The sequence below is a fragment of the Pteropus vampyrus genome, unplaced genomic scaffold, assembly GCF_000151845.1.
Source record: "Pteropus vampyrus isolate Shadow unplaced genomic scaffold, Pvam_2.0 Scaffold30, whole genome shotgun sequence".
Taxonomy (NCBI): Eukaryota; Metazoa; Chordata; class Mammalia; order Chiroptera; family Pteropodidae; genus Pteropus; species Pteropus vampyrus.
The window spans coordinates 11,430,891-11,456,399 of record NW_011888811.1 but is presented as its reverse complement, the minus strand read 5'-3'; the positions used below and the strand labels follow the sequence as shown (position 1 = coordinate 11,456,399).

General features: G+C 45.7%; 1 protein-coding gene and 1 non-coding gene across 3 annotated transcripts; both read left to right on the top strand.

The window, feature by feature from the left end:
• Window positions 1-1,774: 1,774 nt before the first annotated feature.
• Window positions 1,775-24,608, top strand: LARP1 (La ribonucleoprotein domain family member 1). Of its 2 annotated transcripts, none has more exons than XM_011356762.2 (18): window positions 1,775-1,833; window positions 2,092-2,157; window positions 3,087-3,261; window positions 4,165-4,296; window positions 4,373-4,480; window positions 4,679-4,841; window positions 5,670-5,814; window positions 9,253-9,427; window positions 9,537-9,706; window positions 11,668-12,060; window positions 12,878-13,001; window positions 13,124-13,329; window positions 13,799-13,905; window positions 14,789-14,940; window positions 17,140-17,284; window positions 18,970-19,079; window positions 19,210-19,337; window positions 20,906-24,608. In XM_011356762.2, the coding sequence occupies exons 3-18, from the start codon at window positions 3,138-3,140 to the stop codon at window positions 21,113-21,115; spliced, it is 2,592 nt and encodes an 863-aa protein (XP_011355064.1). In that variant the 5' UTR covers window positions 1,775-1,833; window positions 2,092-2,157; window positions 3,087-3,137; the 3' UTR covers window positions 21,116-24,608. The 2 variants fall into 2 exon arrangements, with proteins under 2 accessions (XP_011355064.1, XP_011355063.1); XM_011356761.2 differs by having other exon boundaries at window positions 4,373-4,501.
• LOC111737710 lies at window positions 8,156-8,274 on the top strand. The gene has a single exon (XR_002779543.1). It is a non-coding gene; the product is annotated as a 5S ribosomal RNA (ribosomal RNA).
• Window positions 24,609-25,509: the final 901 nt, after the last annotated feature.

Sequence of the window (25,509 nt, the reverse complement as noted above, 5' to 3'; positions counted from 1 at the left end):
TCTTGTTAATGAACTTGACGTTGCAGGCCCTTTGGCCTGTGTTCTTCCTGGTAGCATGAAGGAAGTTTGAGGGCCTGGAGGATGGGCCCCAGAGAAGGGATTACTACCATAGGTGAGGGAGATGATCCTATAATGGCTTCCTCTGCCAGGGTCCTGGTTCAAAGCAGCCTAGTCAGGGCACTGGGTGGTATTCTCTGGGCCAACCCAGGATTATCAAGAAAATCAGTATGGGGTAAGTAGCTCCCTGGGCCTAAGGGCTCCATCTTCTTGAGACTAAGAGAGACTTTCTGGTTCTCCACTGCCCAGCAGCACATTCTGTGATGGGCTAGGTTCTACAGTTTCAGCTCTCAGAGACATGTGGGGTATCTTGAGGGGACAGTTGCTCTGGTATGGAGTGGAAGCCAAGAATGCAGTGGCTTCACAGTTAGGAAGCAGGCAAGGACTCTCACTACTCATTAAGGGAACGTAGGTTTGATCAAGGAGTAGAACATTTCTTTTGAGACCAGCCTTGCAAACTTCTCTGCTCAGGGTGGGCCAGCTCTTATCTTGGCTTGGCTGGCCAACAGTGGAGACAAAGCGATAGTAGAGAAGTGGGTAAGCCCCAGGATATATCTTTTCCAGTGGGTCTCTGGGGGAGGAAGGGTTCAGAAACCCTTGTCTTCAAAACCGAGTTGAGAAAACATTGTGGGTGTAGAAGGGACCAGACCTATTAGAGCCACTTCCTTGAGACACACACACACATACACACACAGTTCTCTTTTTAAAAGCCCATGTCTTTTGTTGGAGAATTCCAAACAAAATTAAATCACTATCAACGTACTACTTAATTCCTGATTAGTTATATATCCTTCCAGAGTTTCTGCTATGTATAGGTGCATATACACAGTTTTTATTTTTTACAAAAATAAGATTGTGACTTTTTATTATTTGTTTTTATCTTTTCATATCAGTAGAGAACATTATCTTTTTAATGATTACTCTAAAAATTGTTAAACTTTAGTCAGTTCTCTACTATTGGACATGTAGGTTGTTTACAATGTTTTGAAGTTCTAAACAGCACTGTGTGGACATCTTTATATGTAACTCTAAACATTTGTCTAACTTGTATCATTACGATAAATTCCTAAAGGAGGAACCATTGAGACAAATGGGGTCTCACTTTTTGTTTGGAAACCTGGAAGGCAGACAGAATCTTTCCTGAGTGGCTAACCCTCCTGTTGACCACAGGTCATTGAGGACCAAGCTGGCCCTTGTGTGTGAGGACTTCTTCATTGCCCAGTTAAGGTTTTTATCTTGTCTTTCACGTGATCACTTAGCCCAGGTCTGCTCACATGCAGACTTCTAGAATGTTAGGCTCAGAGAGGGTCTTTCAGACCCTACCTTTATGGAATCTGCTGTGATTCAGGAGCCATCAGTTATAGAACTCTTGTGGACTCTGTCTGCCTTAGACTTAACCTCTCCAGGTCCTGATGCCCTTTTTACAAGAGGGTATAGGGCTGTGAGAGCCCTCCCACCTCCGAGTCAAGTTCCTGAGGTTTGGCTGCCAATTGTTTCCATGAGCTCACTTTCCATGATTTCTTCAGAAAGAGGCTAATAAAAATTTTTTTTTACTGGTGTTGCAGCAATGTCCTTTTACTCTCTCCCATGTCTTCCTCGCCTGAGAATCTGCAGGTTGCTTGGTGGAGTGGCAGTGGCGATGAGGGTGAAGAGCTAGCTGGTGGTAGTCCTCTCCCACGGGCTCTGCATAACCATCTCTCCCTTCTTTTCACAGAACATTCTGCTCCAGCCAAGGTGGTGAGAGCAGCAACTCCTAAACAGCGCAAAGGCAGCAAGGTAAGGCTTAGGAGTGGGCAACCCAAAAGGCCTTCCTAGAGGTGGTGGCCTCTTTTCTGTTTCAGTGAATGCTTCTGAGTTGTCAAGTGGTTCTGGATCCTCTGAATAGCAGGCGAGCCCCTTCTGGGCCTCCAGTGTGGTGGTCCAAGTGACGGACTGATTTTGGCCTCTGATCTCTTGGCGGAGCTGTATTTTGGGTGAGGGGCTGAATGGTAGAGGCAGGGTCACCCTGGGGCCCTCATAGAATGTGCCTTGCAGGTTGGTGACTTTGGAGATGCAATCAACTGGCCCACACCTGGAGAGATAGCCCACAAGAGTGTGCAGGTGAGTCTGAGGGAGGTATGGGCAGGATGGAACTCTGTCTACTTGGCTTCTCAAGCTTTCAGAGCCTCAGGTCTTAACCTTAAGAGGAGTGGTTGATATAATCTGTGCAGCACTGAAATAGCTAAGAATCATCATTTGAGCCCTTACTGTGTATCAGGGACTGCCAAGTGCTGTCTATTCATCATTTCACCTCATCTTCACAGTGACTAAAGGTAGGTCCTTTAATTCCCGTTTTACAAATGAGGCCATGAGGCTGAGAGAGGTTAATTACTATCCCTTAATGGCTAAGTGGGAATTGGAAGTCAGGAGGAGTGTTGCATTTTCTGGAGCCAGGGTTCTATATCACTGCTCATGGATTGCCAGTGAGTAAAGCAGGAGAGTGATCATTGGCCAGGTGTCTACCTCTAACATGCCTTGGAGAAGTTTTTATAGCTCCCTTCAGTCCCAGCAGAGGAAGGGCTCCTGGTCAGTCCTCGGTTTCCTGGTGCTTTTGTTCTGAGGTGATGGTCTAGGTTCCTCCCTGGTTGTGACCATCGGTTAGCCTTCAGTTTTCAGACAGTGTTGATGTGGGCAGACCAAGGGCCAACCTGTCCTCCATCCCACAGACTACCTGGATGTGCTCCTGTTGCAGGGAGTAAATGCTTGGCACCTGCAAGCCCCCCAGCCCCTCCGTCCTGGGGATTGTCTCTTTCACTAAGACTTGAGGAAGCTGGAGAAATAGATTTTCTCCTACCTCCTGTCTGACCACATTTCCTAGTGAAAGCATCACAGGTGTGAAAACAGGACCTTAGAATACATCCAGCACAACCTGCCATCACATACTCCAGCTCCCGCTTGGTCTTTCTAGTGACAGGAAGCTCCCTTCCGTCCCATCCCAAGAGACTCTCAGACTCATCACATGTCCCCTGTTACTTTACTTCCCGCTGCAGCCACAGTCCCACAAGTCTCAGCCTGCCCGTAAGCTGCCATCCAAAAAGGACATGAAGGAACAGGAGAAGGGAGAGGGGAGTGATAGTAAGGAGAGCCCGAAAACTAAATCGGATGAATCGGGGGAGGAGAAGAATGGGGACGAGGACTGCCAGCGAGGCGGGCAGAAGAAGAAAGGTGAGTGGCTTGGAGGAGGGCTTAGGAGAAGGTGGCAGGGCAGAATTGTGAAATGTCAGAACATAAGGACTGCAGAGGAATTTCAGGACCCCCCAAACAGCCCTTAGGTTGGTTGGTGTAGGCCTCTGGGCCAGCAGGCTTCATATCAGCCATTCGTCCATCAATTCCTTCCCTTATTAAACAAGCATTTGGTAAGCCCTGTTCTCAGCAGTAGAGCCCTATAGGAGTGTGTGAGATAGGTGAAGTCCCCGCTTCAGTGTATTCTTTGTGTGTCTTGATATGTTGCTATCCCATGAAAGATTTCATTTAAAGATGAGTTCTCATTGCCCTGGCTGAAACAGTTAAAGTGCTTTCAGCTGCTCTAACAGAGGTCCAAAGTAACAGTGGTTTAAACAAAACAGAAGTTTATTTCTCTCACCTGACAGTTCAGAGTAAGTAGGCCAGGACTCAAATGGCAACTCTGATTCCTCTCCTGTGGTGTGTTTGCTCTTCTCATTCAAGGTGGTTCACTGTTGCCTTCTTATTCCTGCTAGTAAGAAGGGAAAGGGGGAGAGTGGCTCCCTTCCTTTTAGGGGCTCAACCTGGAATTGACTACTGTCACTCAGCTCTCGTAGCCAGCACTTTGGCACAAGTCTAATAGGAGCCTGGAGAGTACAGTCTTGATTCTGGGTAGTCTTGTGTCAGGCTCCAGAAGGGGGTTCTCTGATCATGGAGAAACGATGTCGAGAGTCAAGTAGGAGTGTCCATCATAGTGAGGTCCAATGCAAGAAAGGAATTTGCCTAAGGTCACCAGATGGTGATTCAGGCCTGAATCCCTGGGCAGGAGAAGAAGGGTTGGAAGTAGGGATGGTTGAGAGGAACTACTATGTCAGGTCTTTCTGATGTGCCATTGATATCCTCCAGGGAACAAACACAAGTGGGTACCACTGCAAATAGACATGAAGCCTGAAGTATCCAGAGAGAAACTGGTCTCCCGCCCTGCTCGCCCGACGCCAGAACCACGACACACACCTGCCAACCGCGGGGAGATCAGAGGTATGCACCACCTACTGTGGAGGGCCTGGGCATGGGGGTTACCCTCAGGCCTGACCAGTTCCCCCTCTCCCCATAGGGTCTGAGCCTGCCACCTACGTGCCTGTGCCTGTGGCCCCCCCCACCCCAGCCTGGCAACCAGAGACCAAATCGGAGCCTGCCTGGCACGACCAGGATGAGACATCGAGTGTGAAGAGTGATGGGGCTGGTGGGGCGCGGGCTTCCTTCCGCGGCCGTGGACGGGGGCGTGGTCGTGGCCGGGGACGCGGCCGGGGTGGCACTCGAAGTACGTGAGGCCCCTTTGGGCTCCGGGATGTCCAAGGGAGTGCGGCGGGGGCGGTGGGCAGGAATCGCCCCTCCCTCATGACACCCATTTTCCCTGTAGCCCATTTTGACTACCAGTTTGGCTACCGAAAGTTTGATGGTACAGATGGGCCTCGAACCCCCAAGTATATGAACAACATCACCTACTACTTTGACAATGTCAGCAGCACCGAGCTTTACAGTGTGGACCAGGAGCTGCTTAAAGACTACATCAAACGCCAGATGTGAGTGGGCGGCGGGGGGGGGGGCCTTCTTCCTGGAGAGATGGGTAGGGGGTTGGGAGCTGCCAGAATTTGGCAGCTGGACAGGCCCTCTGGTGCTGGCAGCAGTTGCTGCCCTGGTTGGAGCTAAGAAAGATCACTTTTATGAAGTTATTTATTTCTAAAGTAATACCATATTTACCTTAAGAAATTATAAATTACCACTAACAAAATAGAAAGAAGATGTCGAGACTCTGCCCACTTCTGTGTAATGGCTGCATGGTCAGAGTGCTAACAAACATTGAGTCCTCACTATTGGCAAGCCTAGTGCTAAGTGCTTGACAGGCATTCCCTTATTTAATCCTGCAGTTATTGACTTAAGTCCTTTGAACTGGGTCTTATCCCATTTTATAGATGAGCAAACAGGCCCAGTAACTTGCCCAGAGTCTCACAACTTTTAAGTGACAAGACACATAGTTGAATCCATTTCTGTCTGATTGCAGAACCTTAGCTCCTAACCACTCGGATTTATTGTCTCACAGTCCACTGGGGGAGCCATACAAGGAAATAGAGCATGGCAGTAGAGTTTGATATGTGTTTTAGGAGCAGAAGGGGAAGTGAAGAGTTCGTCAGGCATGCAAAGGGCCTGAAGGGCAGAGGGAATGGTTTGACCCAAGTTTAGGGAGCCATGAGAGAATAACATTTCTTTTCAGCCCTAAAAACTGTTTGTATGTACAATAGGGACGGGGTAAGTCAGAGTCTGTGTGAAGTCACTGGGATATACAGTAGAACATGGAAGCAGTATTTGTAAATGATGCAGCAGCAGTCATACCTGTTCTGCCCTCCATCTAGTGAATACTACTTCAGCGTGGACAATTTAGAGCGAGACTTCTTCCTGCGACGGAAAATGGATGCTGACGGCTTCCTTCCCATCACTCTTATTGCTTCCTTCCACCGAGTGCAGGCCCTTACCACTGACATTTCACTCATCTTTGCGGTATGTCTCCATCCCTGGGGCTGGGGTGCAGAGGAAAGAAAGGTCCTTGTTTATGGAGCCGGAGTTTGGGCCAAGGCAGGAAACCTTGGAAGAGCTCCTATTTGATTACTTTTGCTAAAGTTCCATGGCTTAGCCAGCCTCTCTCCTTCCCTCCCTTCCTGCTCTTCTTCTTTCTCCTTCCCCTCCCTATCCCCCCCTTTTTATTATGGAAAGTTTCAATCATTTACAAAAGTAAACAATAGTATAATGAACCCATCGCCCAGCCTTAGGAATTTTCAGCTCATAGCCAGTCATTTCATCTACCTCCTTCATCTGGTACTTCTCCCAGATTATTTTGAAGAAAACGTTAAGATAACCTGACATTTCATCCATGTACTAATCTCTAAAAGATAAAGGCCTGTTAAAAAACATAATTGAAATATCATTATCAAAAGTAAAGATATTAATATTTCTTTATGATCACCAGATGTTCAGCCAATTACAAATTTACCCCACTTATCAAAGAAATTTTCTTTTAGTAGTTTGAGAATCAGGATCTAAATAAAATAAGACCCTTGTGTTATCTTAAGTCTCTATTCCCCATTCCTTATAATTTGTTATTTGAATAAACTAAGTCGTATATCTTGCAGAACACAGTGGTGTCATTTAACATATTCTGTACTCCAGATTTTTTGTAAATTGGTTATCTAGAGCAGGGGTCCCCAACCCCCCGGCTGCAGACTGGTACAGTCCATGTCCTATTAGGAACCGGGCCACACAGCAAAAGGTGGTTGGTGGGTGAGCAAAGCTTCATCTCTATTTGCTGCTCCCCTGCACTAGCATCACCACCTCAGCTCCACCTCAGATTATTAGGCATTAGATTCTCATAGGAGCACTGGTCCCTGGTGTCAAAAAGATTGGGGACTGCTGATCTAGAGGCCTGATAAGATTCAGGTTTTAATCCTGCCCTACTTATTTTATTTTATAGATAATGATATATTCTCTCCAGTGGCACATTAGCATTTCATTTCATTCTCCTTGTGATATAAGCCGCTGCTGGCAATCATTGCCTGTTATTTCACTGGGGATTGCAAACTGGTTATACTCTAATTCTATCAATCTGTCTTCATTTGTTAGCTGGAATACCTCTTTGAGGAGGATGTTTGCTTCATCAGCTTATTTATCTTATGTTTGCTTCCAATCTGTCTTCATTTGTTAGCTGGAATACCTCTTTGAGGAGGATGTTTGCTTCATCAGCTTATTTATCTTATGTTTGCTTCATCAGCTTATTTATCTACCCTTCTTATACAAACTAAAAACCAAGAGGTTTTTAGTTTGTATAAGAAGGGTAGATAAATAAATGCTGGATTTTTCTCTTTATTAACCAATTTTCAGAATTATGAGTTGATCCCTAGTAACCTTCAAAGGTGACCAATGAGGTTTAAGCTTGTTTTTTGTTCTGTTCTTATATCATTAACAACTTATAGATTCAAACATATTTCATTTATTTCAGTCCATTGCAGTTGATAGGCTGAATCAGATTGTTCCATATTTGGCCAGTGGAACGTTGGTGCATCTTGTACGTGTCCTGCCCGAGATCTGGAATTGGCCATTTTTCCCAAGGAACTCTACTTTCTCTAATTGGGGAAAATGGTATTTATGGTATTTAGACACAACACATGAAAGTTATAGAGTGTTCATTGATACTTGATTGGTCATTGTTTCTGGAGCTTTTTCCCAAAATACATCATGAGATGATATTGTTATTTTCTATTAAAATTTAGGACTACAGGGCCTTACTTAACCCTAAGGATCTTTTATTTATAACTAGTTTTTCCCATGCCAAAAATTCTAATTTCTAATGTCAACATAATTATTCATTTATTTTACTCCACAGTTTATACACGTTATTCTTATACTATCTCTACTACTAAAAACGTGTTTTTTGTTTTTTGTTTTTTAATTTTAAATTTTATTTTAACAGTCATTTGACTGTATTTTCAAGTTATTTGAAATAATGTTTGGGTGGTTATGTTTTTAACTTGACATATGTTCATTAGTTTCATTTTGCTTTCAAATTTTAGGAACTGCTTTTTTCCCCTTAATTTCTAATTTATTTTACATTTCTGTAAAAGAGTTACATGGTTCCAAGTCAGCATGGTATATTTATAGTAGTCCGACTTAAAATTCTCTCACTTCCACCTTTTTCCCTTTCTTTTCTTTCTTTTTTGAATCTTTCCGTTATAAAAATAAGCTCATGCCTATACATATTTGTCTCCTTTTTCTTTCTTAGATAATTGGTAGCATATAACACGTGCATTTCTTCACCTTCGTTATGTTTTCACTTAACATATCTGGGAGCGTCTACGGCCACACTACCCTGAACAAGCCCGATCCTGTCTGATCTCGGAAGCTAAGCAGGGTCAGGCCTGGTTAGTACTTGGATGGGAGACCACCTAGGAAGACCAGGTGCTGTAGGCGTAAAAAATAAAAAAACAAGGGATCATAAGCTGACAAGGTCCTTGCAATCTGTGAGGTGAACTAAGGGTTGCCTTGCCTAAAAAATTAAAAAATAAAAATAAATAAACATATCTAGGAGCATAGTAATATATATCTTTTCCTATTTTTGCCAGTATGTCTTTGGTGTGAATTTATAGAAGAGGGATGACTGAACTAAAGGGAAATGCATGTGTAATTTTGCTTACTATTGCCTGATTCTCTTACAGAGTCTGTGCCTTTTGCATTCTGTTCTCACCATGAGTATATGAGACTGCCTCTTTCCCCAGCCTTACCAGCAGAGGATGTTGTGATACATTGATATGTTTTTCTCTTATATTTAAAAGATTTTTTAAAAAGACTTTTTTCCCTCCTTCACTCTTCACCCTTTTTCCTAGAGACAAATACTCATAACAGTTTACCTGCAAATCTTAGAAAAATTTTTATTTGTATGTTTTTACTTAAAAATTCAGACATCAATGGGCTCTTATACTCGCTGACCTAGACCTGTTTCTTTCTGCTTCTTTCCACCTTGGCACATGTGAGGGTGTTTTTCAATTTCTGAGTAGTAGTCCGCTGAATGGATGGATGTACCCTAATTTATTTAAATTGCTCATGTGGCAAGTTAGGAAGCCTCCACATTTTCGCCTGTTGCTGACAATGTTACTATGAATAGACTTTTTTTATACTTCTTGTTTGTGCAGGTATTTCTCGGGGGCAGATTATTGGATGCAGAATATTAGAGTCAGGGCAGGTGTGTTTTTCATACTGGTGCCTCCTACAAGTTTGAACATCTCACTTGTCCACCAGTTGTGGAAGAGGGTGCCAGTGTTCTTTTATTCCTGCCAGCGCGGAATGCGGAACTCATGCCTGAGCGAGTGGGGGCCTGGTCATCTACCAGCTTCTAAATCTCAGTCTGTCCAAGTCTTTCCTCTGAGCCTTCCCCTTCCTTCTCCTCTGCAGGCCCTGAAGGACAGCAAAGTGGTAGAGATTGTTGATGAGAAAGTTCGCAGGAGGGAGGAGCCCGAGAAATGGCCTCTTCCTGGTCCCCCAATCGTGGATTATTCTCAGACCGATTTCTCTCAGCTTCTCAACTGCCCGGAGTTTGTGCCCCGCCAGCACTACCAAAAGGAGACAGGTAGGTACCCTGTGGGCATACAGATGCCTCCTTGCCCTTGTCCTCTGGCCAGCAGTCCTCCTCATCAGGAGGACTGGAGGGATGAGGACCTCACCTTTCCACTCTTCAGAGTCGGCGCCTGGCTCTCCTCGGGCAGTCACCCCAGTGCCAACGAAAACAGAGGAGGTCAGCAACCTAAAGACACTGCCCAAGGGCTTGTCTGCCAGCCTGCCTGACCTGGATTCTGAGAACTGGATTGAAGTGAAGAAGAGGCCTCGGCCCTCCCCAGCACGACCCAAGGTGAGTGAGGCCTGTCCCTTGCCCTGAGGTCTGGGGGCCCAGGCTGGAGTGAGGGGATATTGTATAGACACAGAGCTCTGGGTGGGCTCTGTGGGGCTAGCTGGCAGGCCAGTGGCTCAGAGTCATAATGTAGGCTGAGGTCACCAGTGACTGTAGGAGGGTTGATGCGGCCTTTTTGCATTTCCAGTGATGACCACCCCTCAGGAAAGCCCTAGCTGCATGAGTTCCTAAGTAGCATTTTTCATAGGAGATCATGAAGCCTCTGGCAGCAGTGTCCCAAGTTTCTTGATGCTTGGCTGTTCTTTTTGCTCCAATTAAATCTCTGGGGCTGTATTTTAAGTTCCTTTTTCCTGAATTTGTCCTCATTGCACCTTTGTAAGCCTCCCAGGCCCTCACTAGAGGGGAAAGGAGAGGGAGCTGATGCACATCCTGGACAGAGTCTATAGACGAGAACATAGGTCTCCTGTCAGTGATGGCTGGTGTGACCTTGGGACATTTTTTTAATATCTCAGTATCTCAGTTCCCCCTTCTTCAGATGGAAGGAAAGAGGAGTTAGACTGCTAGAGAAATAGTAAAGCAATGTACAATAGTACTAATTGAGGTCACTGTTAGAAAAGTGTTTTACTCTCAAACTGAAATTACTGCCTTCCTTTTCAGGAACAGATTTTTGCTCCATCTCCCTCCCCACTCCCCATACCCTCTTTGGTCTGAGGCTTACAAAGAGGCCTCAGAGATGACCTTGGACTTTGGTCTGTGGAAATCTGTGCTTCATTTTCCATTGTACCACTGTGACTACCTCCCTCATCTCCTTCCTCTTCCCTGCCTTTTCAGCCCCAACTTCCTTATCTGTTCTGGCTGCGGTCCTCCAAGAAGTGTCAGAGATCAGGTTAGAGTCAGGAGGAGAGAGGTAGTAAGTGGACAAAGGCCTTACAAGTTCCAGGCCTGCAGACTGCGAAGGCTTTGGAAAGGCTAGAGACAGCTTAGCCTCCATTCTAGAATTACAGCCCCCAATCCCACCCGGCCTGTCTGGAATCCTAAAAGAGAATAGGTTTGGAGTTTATATGGAAAGCTCTTTGCACAGTAGAAAATTGACAGATGCTTCTTTTCAAAGTCTCAGATCAATTCAGCCTATGAATAGGCTCTGAAAGATTTTCTTTTTGCCGAAAACCCCTTGTTTCTCTTGCCTTTGGGACATGCTATTTTCTCTGCTTAGTACACCCTTTGTCCCTCCCTTCGTCTGCCTTATACTCATTTTTTAGTAGTCCCTTCATTTAGAAAGTCTTCCCTGACTGTCCTCATCCCCGCCCCTATTGGTTAAGTGCCCTCTCCCTGTGCACTGCTACGAGTACTATGTGTAGTCTTTACCGTACCGCCTTGCACTCCATTGGCTGGTTGGTTGACTTTTTCTCCCGCTTAACCGATCTGCTTAAGTTCAAGGACCTTGTCTTGTTTGTTCTGCTTTTAGCTTCTTGCACGGGGCCTGGTACCAGTGGGTACTTGCTCATTCATCAGTTGAACATTTGCTATTGCTAGGTCTCAGTCTAGATACTAAGGATATGATCCTTGCTTCATGAAGCTTTATTGGGAGATGTTGGGTAGATTGATAAATGGATGATTCAACCTGCTGAACTGCCATGTACCCCGTCATAGGCTAGGTGCTGTGTAGGATATAAAGGGGAATGAAAGCAGTTCCTGACTGTAGGGAACTCGTCATCTCATTGTTAATGACTCTGGTGTGAGCTGTGTGGAGAGAAACTTGGAAACCTTATGGGAGATGTCCCATCCTTTCTCCACGAAGTTGCCTCCAAGGCTGACACATGTGACTTTATGGCATTATCAGGGCCACAGTTGTGACAATCTCATGTTTAGGGGTTGAGACCTCTCTATCATGGGACAGCTGTGGAACCTGGTCTAAGGACACCCTGGTAGTTCTGTCTTCCCTTGGTCTGTCTCCGTTTTAGAAGTCAGAGGAGCCCAGGCTTCTCCACCAGACCTCTCTGCCTCAGCAGCTGCCCTCTCAGCAGCTGGTGTCAAAGGATCAGGATGAGCAAGAGGAACTGGATTTCCTGTTTGATGAGGAGATGGAGCAGATGGATGGGCGGAAGAACACCTTCACTGCGTGGTCTGATGAGGACTCTGACTATGAGATTGATGACCGGGATGTCAACAAGATCCTCATTGTCACCCAGACGCCACCTTACATGCGCCGGCACCCAGGGGGCGACCGTACAGGCAACCATACCTCGCGTGCCAAAATGAGTGCTGAGTTGGCCAAGGTCATTAACGATGGGCTCTTCTACTATGAGCAGGACCTGTGGACAGCAAAATTCGAACCTGAGTATTCCCAGATCAAGGTGAGGTTCGGAGAGAGAATGGTGAGGATGGGGCCTGGGAGCCTATAATGCGTGGGAAAGAGGAAGGCTGATTAGCTATGTGACCTGGAGTGCAGAGCCTCAGTATCTTCCGTGTAAAAGGGGGTGACAGTTGAAACCTTACTGGGATATTAAGAACGAGAAGAGCTGTGTGAGCATTTGTAAACTCTGCCAGTGTGGTTACTGTGCAACCTGAGCATCCATATTTGACGTCATAACAGTCAGACACTTCTATAGGGAAGAGAACAAGAATTAGATTGTCATTTCTATTCTTAAATATTTAGGCATATAAAAAAGTTTAAAGGCTTTTTAAGGAGCTGGCTTTGAGTATGGAAGATGGAAAAAAGGTAGGTCTTTTAAAAAACAGGTGCTACATGGAAACTGTCAAAACCTCTGTTGTAGGTTTTTACAGAGTGAATATAATATATGTGGTGGAGGGTGGGCCTTTGGTGAGCCTGTGTAGTGAGTAGTGTGTTTGGTGGAGGTGAGGAGAGAGTGGCAGGAAGAGATTTGGGGAGAAGTCTGCAGCGAGTTCCTGGGGAACCAGACGGAGTCCTGATCTCAGTGTGGAGACAGAGAAGTGTGGGCAAGTACTAACCCCTTCTAGGTTAGCACATTTGTACCCAGGCGACTGGGTTTGAGGAATAGTGATGAGGCAGCTGAGAGCCTGGGGACCAGAATTCCACGTATGTGGACGTGGGAGCTGCCCTCTCCAACTTCCTGCACGTCTTGATTCCTAAACAGGCTAGGGCAGTCTTCTTACTAACATCTTTCCCCACCCACCTTGTATCCTCTGCAGCAAGAAGTTGAGAACTTTAAGAAAGTCAACATGATCAGCCGGGAGCAGTTTGACACACTAACTCCTGAGCCCCCTGTGGATCCCAACCAGGAGGTTCCTCCCGGGCCACCCCGATTCCAGCAAGGTGAGGGGCAGCACTTGGGATCCTGGCTTGGGCGGGAAGGTCCGAAGCCCTCTGTCGGGGCCTTCCAAGGATAGATAGTCACGGGCCTGCCCCTACTTGCTGACCCCACTCTGCCTCTGCAGTTCCCACTGATGCCCTGGCGAACAAGTTGTTTGGTGCGCCTGAGCCCTCTACTATCGCTCGCTCCCTCCCAACCACTGTCCCAGAGTCGCCAAACTATCGTAATGCCAGGACCCCCCGTACTCCCCGGACACCGCAGCTCAAAGACTCAAGCCAGACATCACGGTTTTACCCAGTGGTGAAGGAAGGACGGACACTAGATGCCAAGGTGAGGTGTGCTCCTGCTGGGCTGCTAAGAGTCTTGGGCCCATTTCACTGCATCCCAGTGCTTTGCTTCTCTCTTGCCTTGTTTAAGCCAAGAAAATGCCAGATCCCCCATCTGCTCTGTGTTCTTAGACTGGTGGGCCCACCTGAGACTGAGCGACCACATCTACAAAATGGACTAGATATGGGAGTGGTGGCCCCATGTAGCCATGATAAGGCCTGAGGAGGAATCACCAGGTTTAGGTCCTTGGGCAAATCACTTTGTGCCCAAGCCTCGATTTTCTTCATCTGTGAAATGGCATACGAGCTCCTAGCTCATGGCTGTGGACATTGTGAGAGAATAAATGTGAAAATGATTTGTAAATTGTGAGATGACATACCTATGAGGGGATCTTACTCCTATAAAATGCTTGATATGCTCCTCACACTTGTATGAGTACAAGAAATAACAAATACTGGACTGACCTTTGTAGATGCCTCGGAAAAGGAAGACAAGACACAGCTCCAACCCACCCTTGGAGAGTCATGTGGGCTGGGTGATGGATTCTCGAGAGCACAGGCCCCGGACTGCTTCCATCAGGTGTGAGGCTATGGGGAGGAAAGATCTGGCTAATTATGGGGTGGGTGAGAGAGCCATGAAATCGATGGGATCAGGAAGAAAGAACCTCTTCGTTAAGAAAATTTTTAAAGGAATGTTCGTCAAAATCAAAAAACAAAACAGAAATCTGTCTTAATCCTGGGAACATAAGTTAAGGGCCTGGGAAGAGAAAGCCTTCTTTCTAAATCAGTAGTATCACAGCTACATGGGTCCAGATTCTCAGAGAATATCCTTGAATTAATTTCAAATGAGGATATTTGCTGCCTACCTGAGGAGAGCCAGATAAATGAATAAAAATGCAGGTTCCTGGGCTCCACTCCTCGATGTGCTAACTCAGCTTCTGGGGGTAGGGCCCGGATTCCTTTTTATTTATCTTTCGTAAAATGGCCCCAGTGTTCCCTGTTCCAAAGCAAGGTTTGGGAGCCACTGATGTGTGTACTCTATTCCCTACAGAGGTGGTACAGACTGAAATAGGCATGGTTTTAAGAAAAATATAGATGGGTTAACCTATAATAGCTCATTCAAGAAGAAAGTAAATGTTAATTCAGGATAAAAAAAAATTGTTAAAAGTTGAGGTTTGGGCATAGTACCGATCACTGCCTTTAAATAGCCCCATCACCCGCGATGAGTCTCCCAATCTGTGAGCCTTAGTGACCTCTTTGTAATACTGTCCAAAGATTGATGCAGAGAGCAAGTCACCATGACTGTAAGTCAAGGGCCTAGCACAGTACCTGGACTTCCTTGTTTGTTGCCATGTGAGAGGCTGGATCTTAGCTGATAGAAAGCACAAGAAGGGCCCCTGCTAACCTGATGGCCAGTTTCTCTGGGGAACCTGGTGACACTGTCTCTCTTATGGCCTCTGTAGCTCCAGCCCCTCAGAAGGGACACCTACAGTTGGCAGCTATGGCTGTACCCCTCAGTCGCTGCCAAAGTTCCAGCATCCTTCCCATGAGCTGCTCAAGGAAAATGGCTTCACACAACACGTCTACCACAAGTATCGTAGGCGCTGCCTTAATGGTAAGAAGCACATGGGGACGGGGCTAAGCCTCTGGGGTCACTGCTTAGATCCAGAGTGTAAGTGCTGGTGGAGTAGGTGACTATTTTCTCTGACCTCAGCAAAAAGTGACGTGACATTATAGCAGGAAGAGATGAAGTTATACTCAGTCCGGGCAGTTTTGGAATACAGAAGGCTGATAGGATCTGGCACTGGGAACATTCCTGTTCTTTGATCTTCCTCTACTGATAGAAAAAGTGTCAAGAGTTTTCCCATTTCTGGCAAAATCACCAACTCAGCCATTGTCCATTGTGGTCCACTGTCCATCACAAAACGTATATGTGAGGCAGCATGTATTTCCTAGAACAGAGGTTACCTCATTCCGGCCTGTGGGCCAATTCTAGCCAACAGCATATTTTAGTACAGCCCTTGAGCTAAGAACAGTTTTTACATTTTTAAGGGGTTGTGGAAGGAAAAAAAGAATTTATGATAGAGCCCCCACGTAGCCTGCAGCACCTAAAATATTTACTCTCTGGCCCATTACAGAAAAAAGTTTGCTTACTCCACTCTAGAAAATAGTGTAAGGAAAAGACTTCTCCAGATGTTCTCGTGTTTCCTTCTGTCACAAAGTGAGACATCTTTTAACTGTAGCTGTGTAAAGATGCTCAAAACCAATCTTAATACTCACTTGTAGTTATTAACTCATGCTACCCCCTTTGATTCAACAAAACATGGATGCTAAATGCTCGATTTATCACCTTTTCACCTGTGTGTGTGTGTGCGCGTGATAATAGCTTTATTGAGATACAATTCACATACCATACAATTCACCTGTTTCAAATGTACAATGTAATCACCAGAATCAATTTCAGAACATTTCCATTGCTACAGAAAGAAAACCTGTGCCCCTTTACCCCTCACTCCCCATTTCCAGCCGCCCCGCCCCCAACTCCTCATAGGTCAACATAACCACCAGCCTATTCTCTATGGATTTGCCTTTCCTAGACTTTTCATATAAACAGAGTAATTCAATATGTGGTTCTTTGTAACTGGCTTCTCTCCCTTAACATATTTTCAAGGTAGCATGTTTTAGTACTTCATTCCTTTTCATTGCCAAATAACATACCATTATATGGATATACCACATTTTTTTAATCCACTCATTAATTGATGGGCAGTTGGGTTTCCCCTTTTTGTCTATCATGAATAATGTTGCTGTGAACATTCCTGTACAAGTTTTTGAGTGGATATAGGTTTTCATTTTTCTTGGGTGAAAGAGTGGAATTGCTGGGTCTTATGGTAACTGTGTTTAACTGTTTGAAGAACCATGAGATTGTTCTCAAAAGTGGCAGCACCGTTTTATTTTCCTGATAACATTATATGTGGGTTCTTACTTCTCCACATCCTCCCAACACTTGTTATTGTCTGTCTTTGATTATAGCCAGCCTAGTGGGTGTGAGGTGATACCTCCTTATGGGGTTGATTTGCATTTCCCTGGTAGTTAATAATGTTGAGCGTTTTTCCACTTTGGCCATTTGTATTTTTTCTTTGGAGAAATGTCTGTTCAGATCCTTGACCTATTTTTTAACTGGATTGTTTGTCTTTATGATTAAGTTGTAAGATTTCTTGATATATTCTAGATATGTTTCTTATCAGATACTTGAGTAGCAGCAAATTTTGTTCCATTCTATGGATTGTTTTTCCTTTGTTGATAGTGTCGTGTGAAGCACAAAAGTTTTTAATTTTTTTAATCAAATTTATCTTTTTTCTTTAGTTGCTTATGCTTTGGTGTTGTGTACTGTTTTTAATGTTACCAATTTGTGCTTGTTAATATTGTAGGATTCCTGAAATAATCATTGATAACGAATACTTAATGTAATTTGTTAGAATGTACAGACTGTTTTGCATGCTTTTCTTTGTTCTAACTACGCTTGAGAGCTATACCATTTGAGGTAAAGGGCTAGACCAGGCTGACCTGGTTCAGAAGCTGGTGCCACCTGCTTCTGGTGAGGCTCAGGCCCAGTGCCTGGCAGCAGGGCCTGACACAGAGTAATTAGTGCTCAGTAACTATCTCCTTAAAGACTAAAGAGGCAGGCGATGAGCAAGGGAATTGGAAGGTGCTGGAGAATGGACCGAGGTCCTTTAGCTCCAGGATCGTTTTCCCCCTGAAGCACAGGCAGCCTGGTCCTGACACACGTCTCCCTTTCTTCCTCCCCCATCAGAGCGGAAACGCTTGGGCATTGGCCAGTCTCAGGAGATGAACACTCTCTTCCGCTTTTGGTCCTTCTTCCTCCGAGATCACTTCAACAAAAAGATGTATGAGGAGTTCAAGCAGCTGGCTCTGGAGGATGCCAAAGAAGGCTACAGGTGAGCAGAGTTGGAGAGGGGGCTCTGGCTGGTGCTTGGCAGGTGGCGAGGGGTCCCTGGTGGGTCTGCTTCCAGACTGTAATTGGAAATCCCTTGTGTATGTACTTCACAAACTTTATTAAAAATTTATTGTTTTAGAATGAGTAATATATACACATGGTTCAAGATTCAACAGTTCAGAGATTATGTAGTGAAAAGTCTCATCCCTGTCCCCTGCCATCTAGTTCATTTCCCCAGAGGCAACCAGTATTGTTAGAATCTTATGGGTTCTTTCTGAAAATACTTTGCCTATGTAAGTAAGGACATCCACCTGTGTGTCTCTCATACCCCTTTTGTTTACACAAAAGATGACCTCTGTTACATATGCTTTTGCACTTTGCTTTTTTACTTCATGCTATATTTTAAAGATCATTCTATATCCATTCATAAATAACTTTCTTGTTCCTTTTTATAGTCTGTATGGATGTACTATAATTTATTTAGCCAGTCTCCTATTAATAGATACTTTGGTTTTTGTCAATATTTTAGTATTAAAAAACCCTTTTAAAGACTTTTCTTTTTTCCCCCAAGTAACATGTGCTCTCTCTGTAAGCAATTTGAAAAGTACAGAAATGTTTAAAGAAGTTGGGGGAAAACATCCTTCAGTCCAGAGACAGCCAGTGTTGATGTTCTGCCATAGTTCATGTTTTTAGATATCATTCCGTGAATGCCTTCTTGTTTCTTATTTATCATTTATAAACATAAGCATTTTCTGTGTTGTTAAAATAATTAACTTTTTTGCCTTCTTACAGAAGTATGTCTTTTTGCTTGAACGTTTAGAAAATGTAGATAAGATCACTTAAAGAGTTCCAACTCCAGAATGATAACCAGCGTTAATGTATTTACATGTGTGCCCTTCCAGACTTTATACGCATGTGTAGATGGAAGATTTACGTATTTGTTTCCAAAAATGGGCTCATTTTACATATGACACTTTGAAACATTTCATTTCCACTTGATTATAAGCATCTGTCAGTATCCATAGTGAATATTTACATTATAATTTTTAATAGCTTATATTATTCTAATATGAGATATTCTAGATTTACCATGTTTCTCTTAACTACTTACTACTTTATTCTTAGACATTTAGCTTTTGTTTAATAATTCTGCTATGAACATTTTTGGTACATTTGCAAAATCTAAATCTGTATTTTTGGCCATTTCCCTGACATGTTCCTAGAAGTGAAATTTCTGAGTCAGATAAATTAACAGACCTACTCATTGGCATGGTCAGATGGCTTTGCAGAGAGCTTATCCCAGGGATTGGCAGGCTTTTTCTGTAAAGGGACAGACAATAAATATTTTACGCTTTGTGGTCTCTGCTACAGCTACTCAACTTTGCTCTCGTAGCAGAAAGCAGCCAATGACGCTTCACAAACGAATTGGAGTAAACAGACGGTGTGGGCAAGGGGCTGATATTCATTTGGCCAGAGTTTGCTGACCACCGGCAAACTATAAACATTTAATGTTGGACCCACTTAGACTAGCATAAAATGTTAGCCTTCCTAAAGAATATTTGCCATTTCCTTGATAATCCATTGTATTTAAACTGTTTTGCAGCTCATCTATTATGTGGGTACATTTCCTTGTTTTACAAGTGAAGAAACTGAGTCCTGATTTCACTGACTTGTGCTCTCCTACAGATATGGTTTGGAGTGCCTTTTTCGATACTATAGTTATGGCCTGGAAAAGAAGTTCCGGTTGGACATATTCAAGGATTTTCAGGAGGAAACCGTGAAAGATTACGAAGCCGGTAAGAGCCACCTTCCCCTTACTCCCCAGTTGAGCCTGTATCACCGTACCTCCCTCTCCTCTGAACCTGTTTATTCTCAACTACTCACTGACCCAGCATCTCTTTGCTTCTCTCTCCTCTTTCCCTACAGGTCAGCTCTATGGGCTGGAGAAATTCTGGGCCTTCTTGAAATATTCCAAAGCCAAAAATTTGGACATTGACCCCAAACTTCAAGAATACCTCGGCAAATTCCGACGTCTCGAAGACTTCCGAGTGGATGTGAGTTTTCCTGTAAAGAAAACTAGACCAGAGATCAGGAAAGAAACGTGGGTTCTGGCCACAGCCATGCCACTAACCCAGGGAACTCCTCCCACCCTCCCTCCCCCCATTTGAGCCTAGTGTTTTCTGTAAACTAGGGGGTGAGAAGTGGACAGGGAAGGCTAATTGAAAGGAGTAATAATACAGTTGCGTCTCCCTCCCTTTCCCATGGTAGAAAATAGCTAAACCATCAATGCTCTTTCCCACTTATGTCTGAGCCACTGGATCATCAAGATGGATACCCAAGGAGATGCTCTTTCTGGAAGATGCCAGTTCCAACCCCAGAAATTTATAATAAATTATGTTCAGTTCTTTCTCTTTCACCACCCTGCCAACACCCCCACCCCCCACCCCGCCGCATCTCCCCTCGGGTCTTCTTAGAGCCGTGGCTCAACAGTGACATCCTGTGGTGGATCAGGGTTATTGCTACTGGGTGTTTCAAGGAAAGTGGTAATTGGAGTAATTGGACATGTCTCTGCTGGATGCTTCAGGGACTCCAGAGATGAGTGAAACTCTCTTGCCTTCAAAGAGTTTATAATGTAGTTGGGATATGCCAGTTATCTTATTTCCCTGAAATCTTTCAGCAAAAAGGCAAATACAAGTAAATAGCAATAATAGTCCACATTTATTTTAAAAATTGCCTTTGATCGAGTGTTTACTATGTGCTTGGCACTCTACATTGACGTCATTTAACCTTTATAAAGTGGTGAAGTGGGTAGGGTTTATCATCATCGCTGGAACAACAGGTAAACTGAAGCCACTGACCACCCAGTGACATTGTGGCTGCACTGCCCGGGTCTCCCAATATAAAGATGAATAGATTTTTTTCCATCCTTCAGTACTCCCTCCTTTAGGAGTTGGAGGTGGGTGGACATGTGCAGAGAACCTTTGTAATAGGAAGACCAGTTAGGGTGGGACAAGATGGGCTCAACTTTGGCACCCAGAAAGGGAAGGAAATGTTCTGAGGTTATAGGACCTTAAGTGGAGCGGCCAGACTGGCTCATGGTCTGACGCTTACATCAGTGCCCTGCTCCTGCTTAGGGCCTTGAGGGGATGGGGCAGTCCCAGGAGTCTCTGGGCCTTCTGAGCTGAGTGTTCTCAGCATATTGCATGCCACATTCCACGTTTCAATTCCTGAGCAGTGATCCTTTCTCATAACAGAAGCAGAAACTCATAAAGGCCTGGTTTTGAGCAGTTAGTGGACTCAGTCCGTATTTTCTCTTCACGAAATACAAGCTATATGGGATGCTGGGCAAATTTCTGTGCTTCATTTTCCTCATCTGCAACATTGGATAATCATATCTGCATCCAAGGATGGCGTAGAAGCCATGAGTGAATACATAAAATAGCACAGTGCTTGGCATCCTAGCATAGCAATGTGCTCAATAAAACTAGTAATTTGTTTTTAAGGTTAAACCTATTCGTTATCTATATTACATTTGAAGATGAGAACTAGGAGGTCTCTAGGCAGCGTGGAGGAGGTGTGGGTAGTATCCCCTAATCACCCGTGACTCCTCCCTCTGTTGCAGCCCCCCATGGGTGAAGAAGGCAACCACAAGCGACACCTAGTGGCAGCAGGAGGTGGCAGCGGTGAGGGCAGGAAGCGGTGCCCGTCCCAGTCTTCCAGCAGGCCTGCCACCGTGATCAGCCAACCCCCCACACCACCCACCGGCCAGCCCATCCGGGAAGATGCCAGATGGACAGGCCAGCACTCGGACACACAGACTTTGGGAAAGTGAAAAACCGCTTAGCCCTGGGGGTTTGGGGGTAGGGGGTGGGCAAGAGTCCATGGAGGTGCCCAGTCCCAGGAGAGTGGACAGAGAAGGGACAGGCCTGGAGTCACTAGGATGGGCCTTCGTGCTGAGTCGCAGTGTATACACCATTTGGGCTATCAGAGGTCCCCCTGGGCAGGAGCCTCCACGTACCCTCTTCCCCCTTCTTTCTCCATGACTCTTCCTTACATCCTAGCTTCTTCTACGGGGGGAGGGAAAGGGGGGAAATTTTTTTTATATATATATATATATATATACATATACATATATATATATCAAGTTTTAAATTATTGATAGTTCGTCTGGATTACCAAAATCACTCTGTAGCCCTGCCCGCGGCTGGTAGGCCGCAACCCTGGTTTTCACCCCACAGCCGCCTCCTGCTCCCCTTCAAGCCAACTATGCAGCCCACAAGAGGCCCTGTGGGCCCCACTGTCCAGCTCTGTCCCGTGGAGGCTCCGGCAGCACCCCTGGGCCCCATGATCACTAGCCCCTTTATAATCTGGGGCTTGCCATCACCGTTGTTCTCCCCCTGCTGTCCCCACCAAGCCCTTCTGCCATCTTCCGGGAGAAGGAAACCAAAGGATCTAAAAGTGGAGGTGGGGGAAGGTTTTGGCCTTTTCCCCACTCCCCTCTTCCCATGCCCGTTACTCCTCAGCCCAGAGAGACGCTGCTCATACCAGAAAAGACTATTGAAAGATGATTTATTTTATTTTTCTCTGACCTTTCCATCCTTGGGGAAGAAAAAAAAAAAAGACAAAATTGACCATAAAAGACAAAAAAAAAAAAAAAATCAGAAAACCCCCACCTAATCCACAGAAAGTGATATCTTTCCCTTAACCTTGGAATTATTTTTGTTTTGTTTTGTTCTTGGAAATAATATTTTTTTAAAAGTTGCCTTATTGTGGAGCGGGAATCTGAAATACCCAAATGCCTGTTTTCCTCGGTGGAGTCAACTTGAAGAGCTCCCACCTTCTCTGGATGTGCCTGGGCTGAATTGGCTAGAATCTTTCTCTGGACTGAGTTGCATGTACAGAGCCTCCTGCCTGGAGGCACGAGAGTTGGGCGCGGCTTGGATGAGAGCCGCACCCGAGATATCCCTGCTGTTGCATCGTTTGAAGCTGACGTCCTGTGTCTGTACACTGCTGCCACTGTCGTGTCCTCGCTCTGCTTACTGTCGCCTCACGCCAGGCTCTGCCCTGCCGTGACACCCTTCATCCTACCCTTGGAACCCCAAGGCCAAGATTGCTTCAAACTGTTGGAGAAGAGCATTGGCCTGGATCTGGGACACACTTATGCTCAGCTCGACCATCTCCCCACCTCGCGGGGGAAGGTGAACACCTGACTGCCGAGGCTCGGAGATGTTTCTTGTGCTGCCCTGAAAGGTCTTTGAGACCTCAAGGAGGCTTCGACTCATACAAGGTGGAGAAAGATGCCATTCTCCTCCCTTGTCTGGTGGGGTCTCCCCATCTTGCATCCCCCTCTGCAAGCCATCCCTGCCCACCCTCCAGTTGACCCTGCCTGGGAATGAGGGATGAGGAGGAGTTTTCGGGGCTGGGGGGAGCCCTGCCAGTTGGAGAAACCCCACAGCAGGAAGGTATATGTGGACATAGAGTATACCTGACTTCTCCAGCCACTGACTGCTTGGCTTGGGCTGTGAATGACAGTGGAATGGCTGGAGTCTACTAGTGTCTGAAGCTAGGACGGGTGACGAAGGACTGACCTACACACACTGGGCTGTGTGCCATGTGTGGGAGTGACAATGCATTCACCCCCAGTGGGGACCAGGCAGCACAGAGAAGTTCATGGTAGTGTTATTCAATCACTGACACGTCCTTGGCCCTCTTTTTCAAGTGTTCCCTCTGTTGGGCCCAAAGTATGGGAGTAGGGGACAGTTCCCAGGCTGGCAAGGGCTTGCCTCTGTCTTGGGCACTTCATGTCTTTTGGTCTGTGCCCTCACCCATCTCTGCCCTCCTAGTGGCTAGTATGTGGGAAGCCCATCTCAGTTGTCTCAAAAGCCAAGGATGTGTGTCTGATCTCTGCTTTGACAATGGGATCTGAGGCCTTTTCCTGCCCAGTCTGGTGCCTGCCCCATGTTGTATCAGACACTGGACTCTTGCACCCCAGCCTCTTTCTTGCTTTATTTCCCCTTTTCTTCAGGTCGCTCAGCCCTGTACTGTATCCAGCACCGCAGAAACCTCAGTGTTTGTCCTCTGCTGGGTTTGGGGGCACAAGGAAGCCTTGAGGGTGTGGGGAAAGGCTGTTCTGATCTATGCTTTACTTCCAGGCCAGGGGGCTGCCATCTTCTCCCTGATCCTCCCCACAGACACCACAGAAAGAGGAACGCCCTTTGGGGTGAGGAGACGACTTCATCTCAACATAGACTAAGGATGGGGAGGGAGGAGACTTTTTTTTTTTTTTTTTTTTTTTTTTGGTAACATGTTAGGAGTTGATGTTGCAAAGAGTAGTTTACATCTTCACTTTCTGAAGACACTTGAATTTAGGACCGATGTATCTGTGACAAGCATGCCAGGAGTGGCAGGGGCCATCAGGGCTTGCCACTTCACATCCACCATCCTCCCATGGGTATCCAAGATCTGAGACACAAAGCAACAGCCTGCTCAAATCCTTCTGTTCATCCTGTGCCCTTCCAGGATTGGTCCATGCCAACACAGCCTTCGGGCATCAAACATCAGAAGGTCTGTGTGCCTCAGCCCTGCTAAGGGGCAGGTTTCTCTTTCGCCCTCTCCTGAACCTGGGAGCAAATGTACCATTAGAGAGTGGTTGCAGGCCCTGCCCCAGCCTGGACCCCTAGGGCTCAGGTGGAGGTGCTGAGCCCCCATGTCAAAGTTGTTACGTTTTGTTTTGTTCCGTTCCATTGTAGCTCTTTTTTCCCCCCTTTCTTGATGATTGATTTTACAAAAGAAAGTAAGCTGCTCAGAAGGCCCTGCAGTGGCAGGGAGGGGCAAGGGAGACAACTCGCTAAGGAGGGTAGGGGTGGTGTTTTGCCAAAAGCCTGGGCAGAGCGGTATGGATCATCTGGCACCCTCCTGAGTGGGACCGCAAAGTATCCTGTGTCGAAGGGTCCCTGGATTTGCCCTAGCCCCACCCTCTCCTTCAGCCATGTTGATGGCAGAGGCAGAGACGATTGGAATTTACAGCCCATTTCTCACTGGAGAGGAAAACTTGCCATCTGGCTTTGTGGAGAAGGTTCTACCTTATGCTCATAGTACATTATCTTTACCATGTGCTAGGATATCACATTTAAAAGGACAAAAAAATGTAAAATACTTGAATGAGCTTGTATTATAACATTAATATTATTGAGAGTATCCGCTTTCCAGGCTGAAGTGATTCATTCATTATTCTAGTCCTGCTTTAGTCCTTTGTAATTTGTGGTAATTATGCTTTTCTTTTTAATACAAAAAAAAATGTATAAAAATAAAAACTTGAAAAGGCACAGTACTGGCTGGTCTCCCATCTGGGGTACAGCTGTTGGGTCTGAGGGACGGAGCCTGATGAGGGAGGAACATTGCTCTGCACATGAAACCTTTACAGGGCTCTGCCATTGGGTTTCTGGGGAGTCTGGATAAGGCGTGGGGCTCCTCAGAGAGCTGCTGAGGCTGCTAATGCAGCCAGGTGAAGTCCTCAGTAGTCTTTGAGCTTCTGCCAGCATTGAATTCATGTTCACCTTGTGTTCTGAGATGTTGGAGCTATAGCCAGTGCCACAGAACAGAGACGCTATCCAACAGAATTTCAGGGTTTCCTGTGCTGGCTGTAGCCTGGCTTTGTGGGAAGAAGTTGAAGATTGCTGTGATTTCTCACAGGAGGGTTGGCACAGCCCCTCATCGAACAGATTTCCTGGTGGGGTGTAGAGGAGTAACAGTTCAACACTCTGACCTTAAGGAATCCAGGTCAACCACTGAACCCTGGGGATTGATGCCAGGGAGGGATAGAACAGTGAGCATCAGCTCCCCTCCTGACTGGCCTCTGGGCTACTGGTGTCTTTTCCCTGACCACGAGGCCAGGTGCTGACGGTAGTAACATCTGAATGCCAGTCTGGCCTAGGTGTTTAATTATAAAACTGAAATGAGGTGTGGCCTTATTTACTCATCTGACAACTGTCTACAGTACCTGGCACTTGAACATCTCATCAGAAATGGTTTTCCAGAGAATTCTACCATCTGTCAGGTAGGCAGGTACTTTAATATGTACAATGTCTTGCAGAGGCCAAAGAAGAGTTTGGGAGATAGTGGCCACGGCTTCTGCAGACTGATTTGGACAGTGAGACGGGTAATTCAGCCATGCTTCCACCTGTTAGGAGTGTTTACGACAGGGGCCACCAATCGGTCTTGATTGTG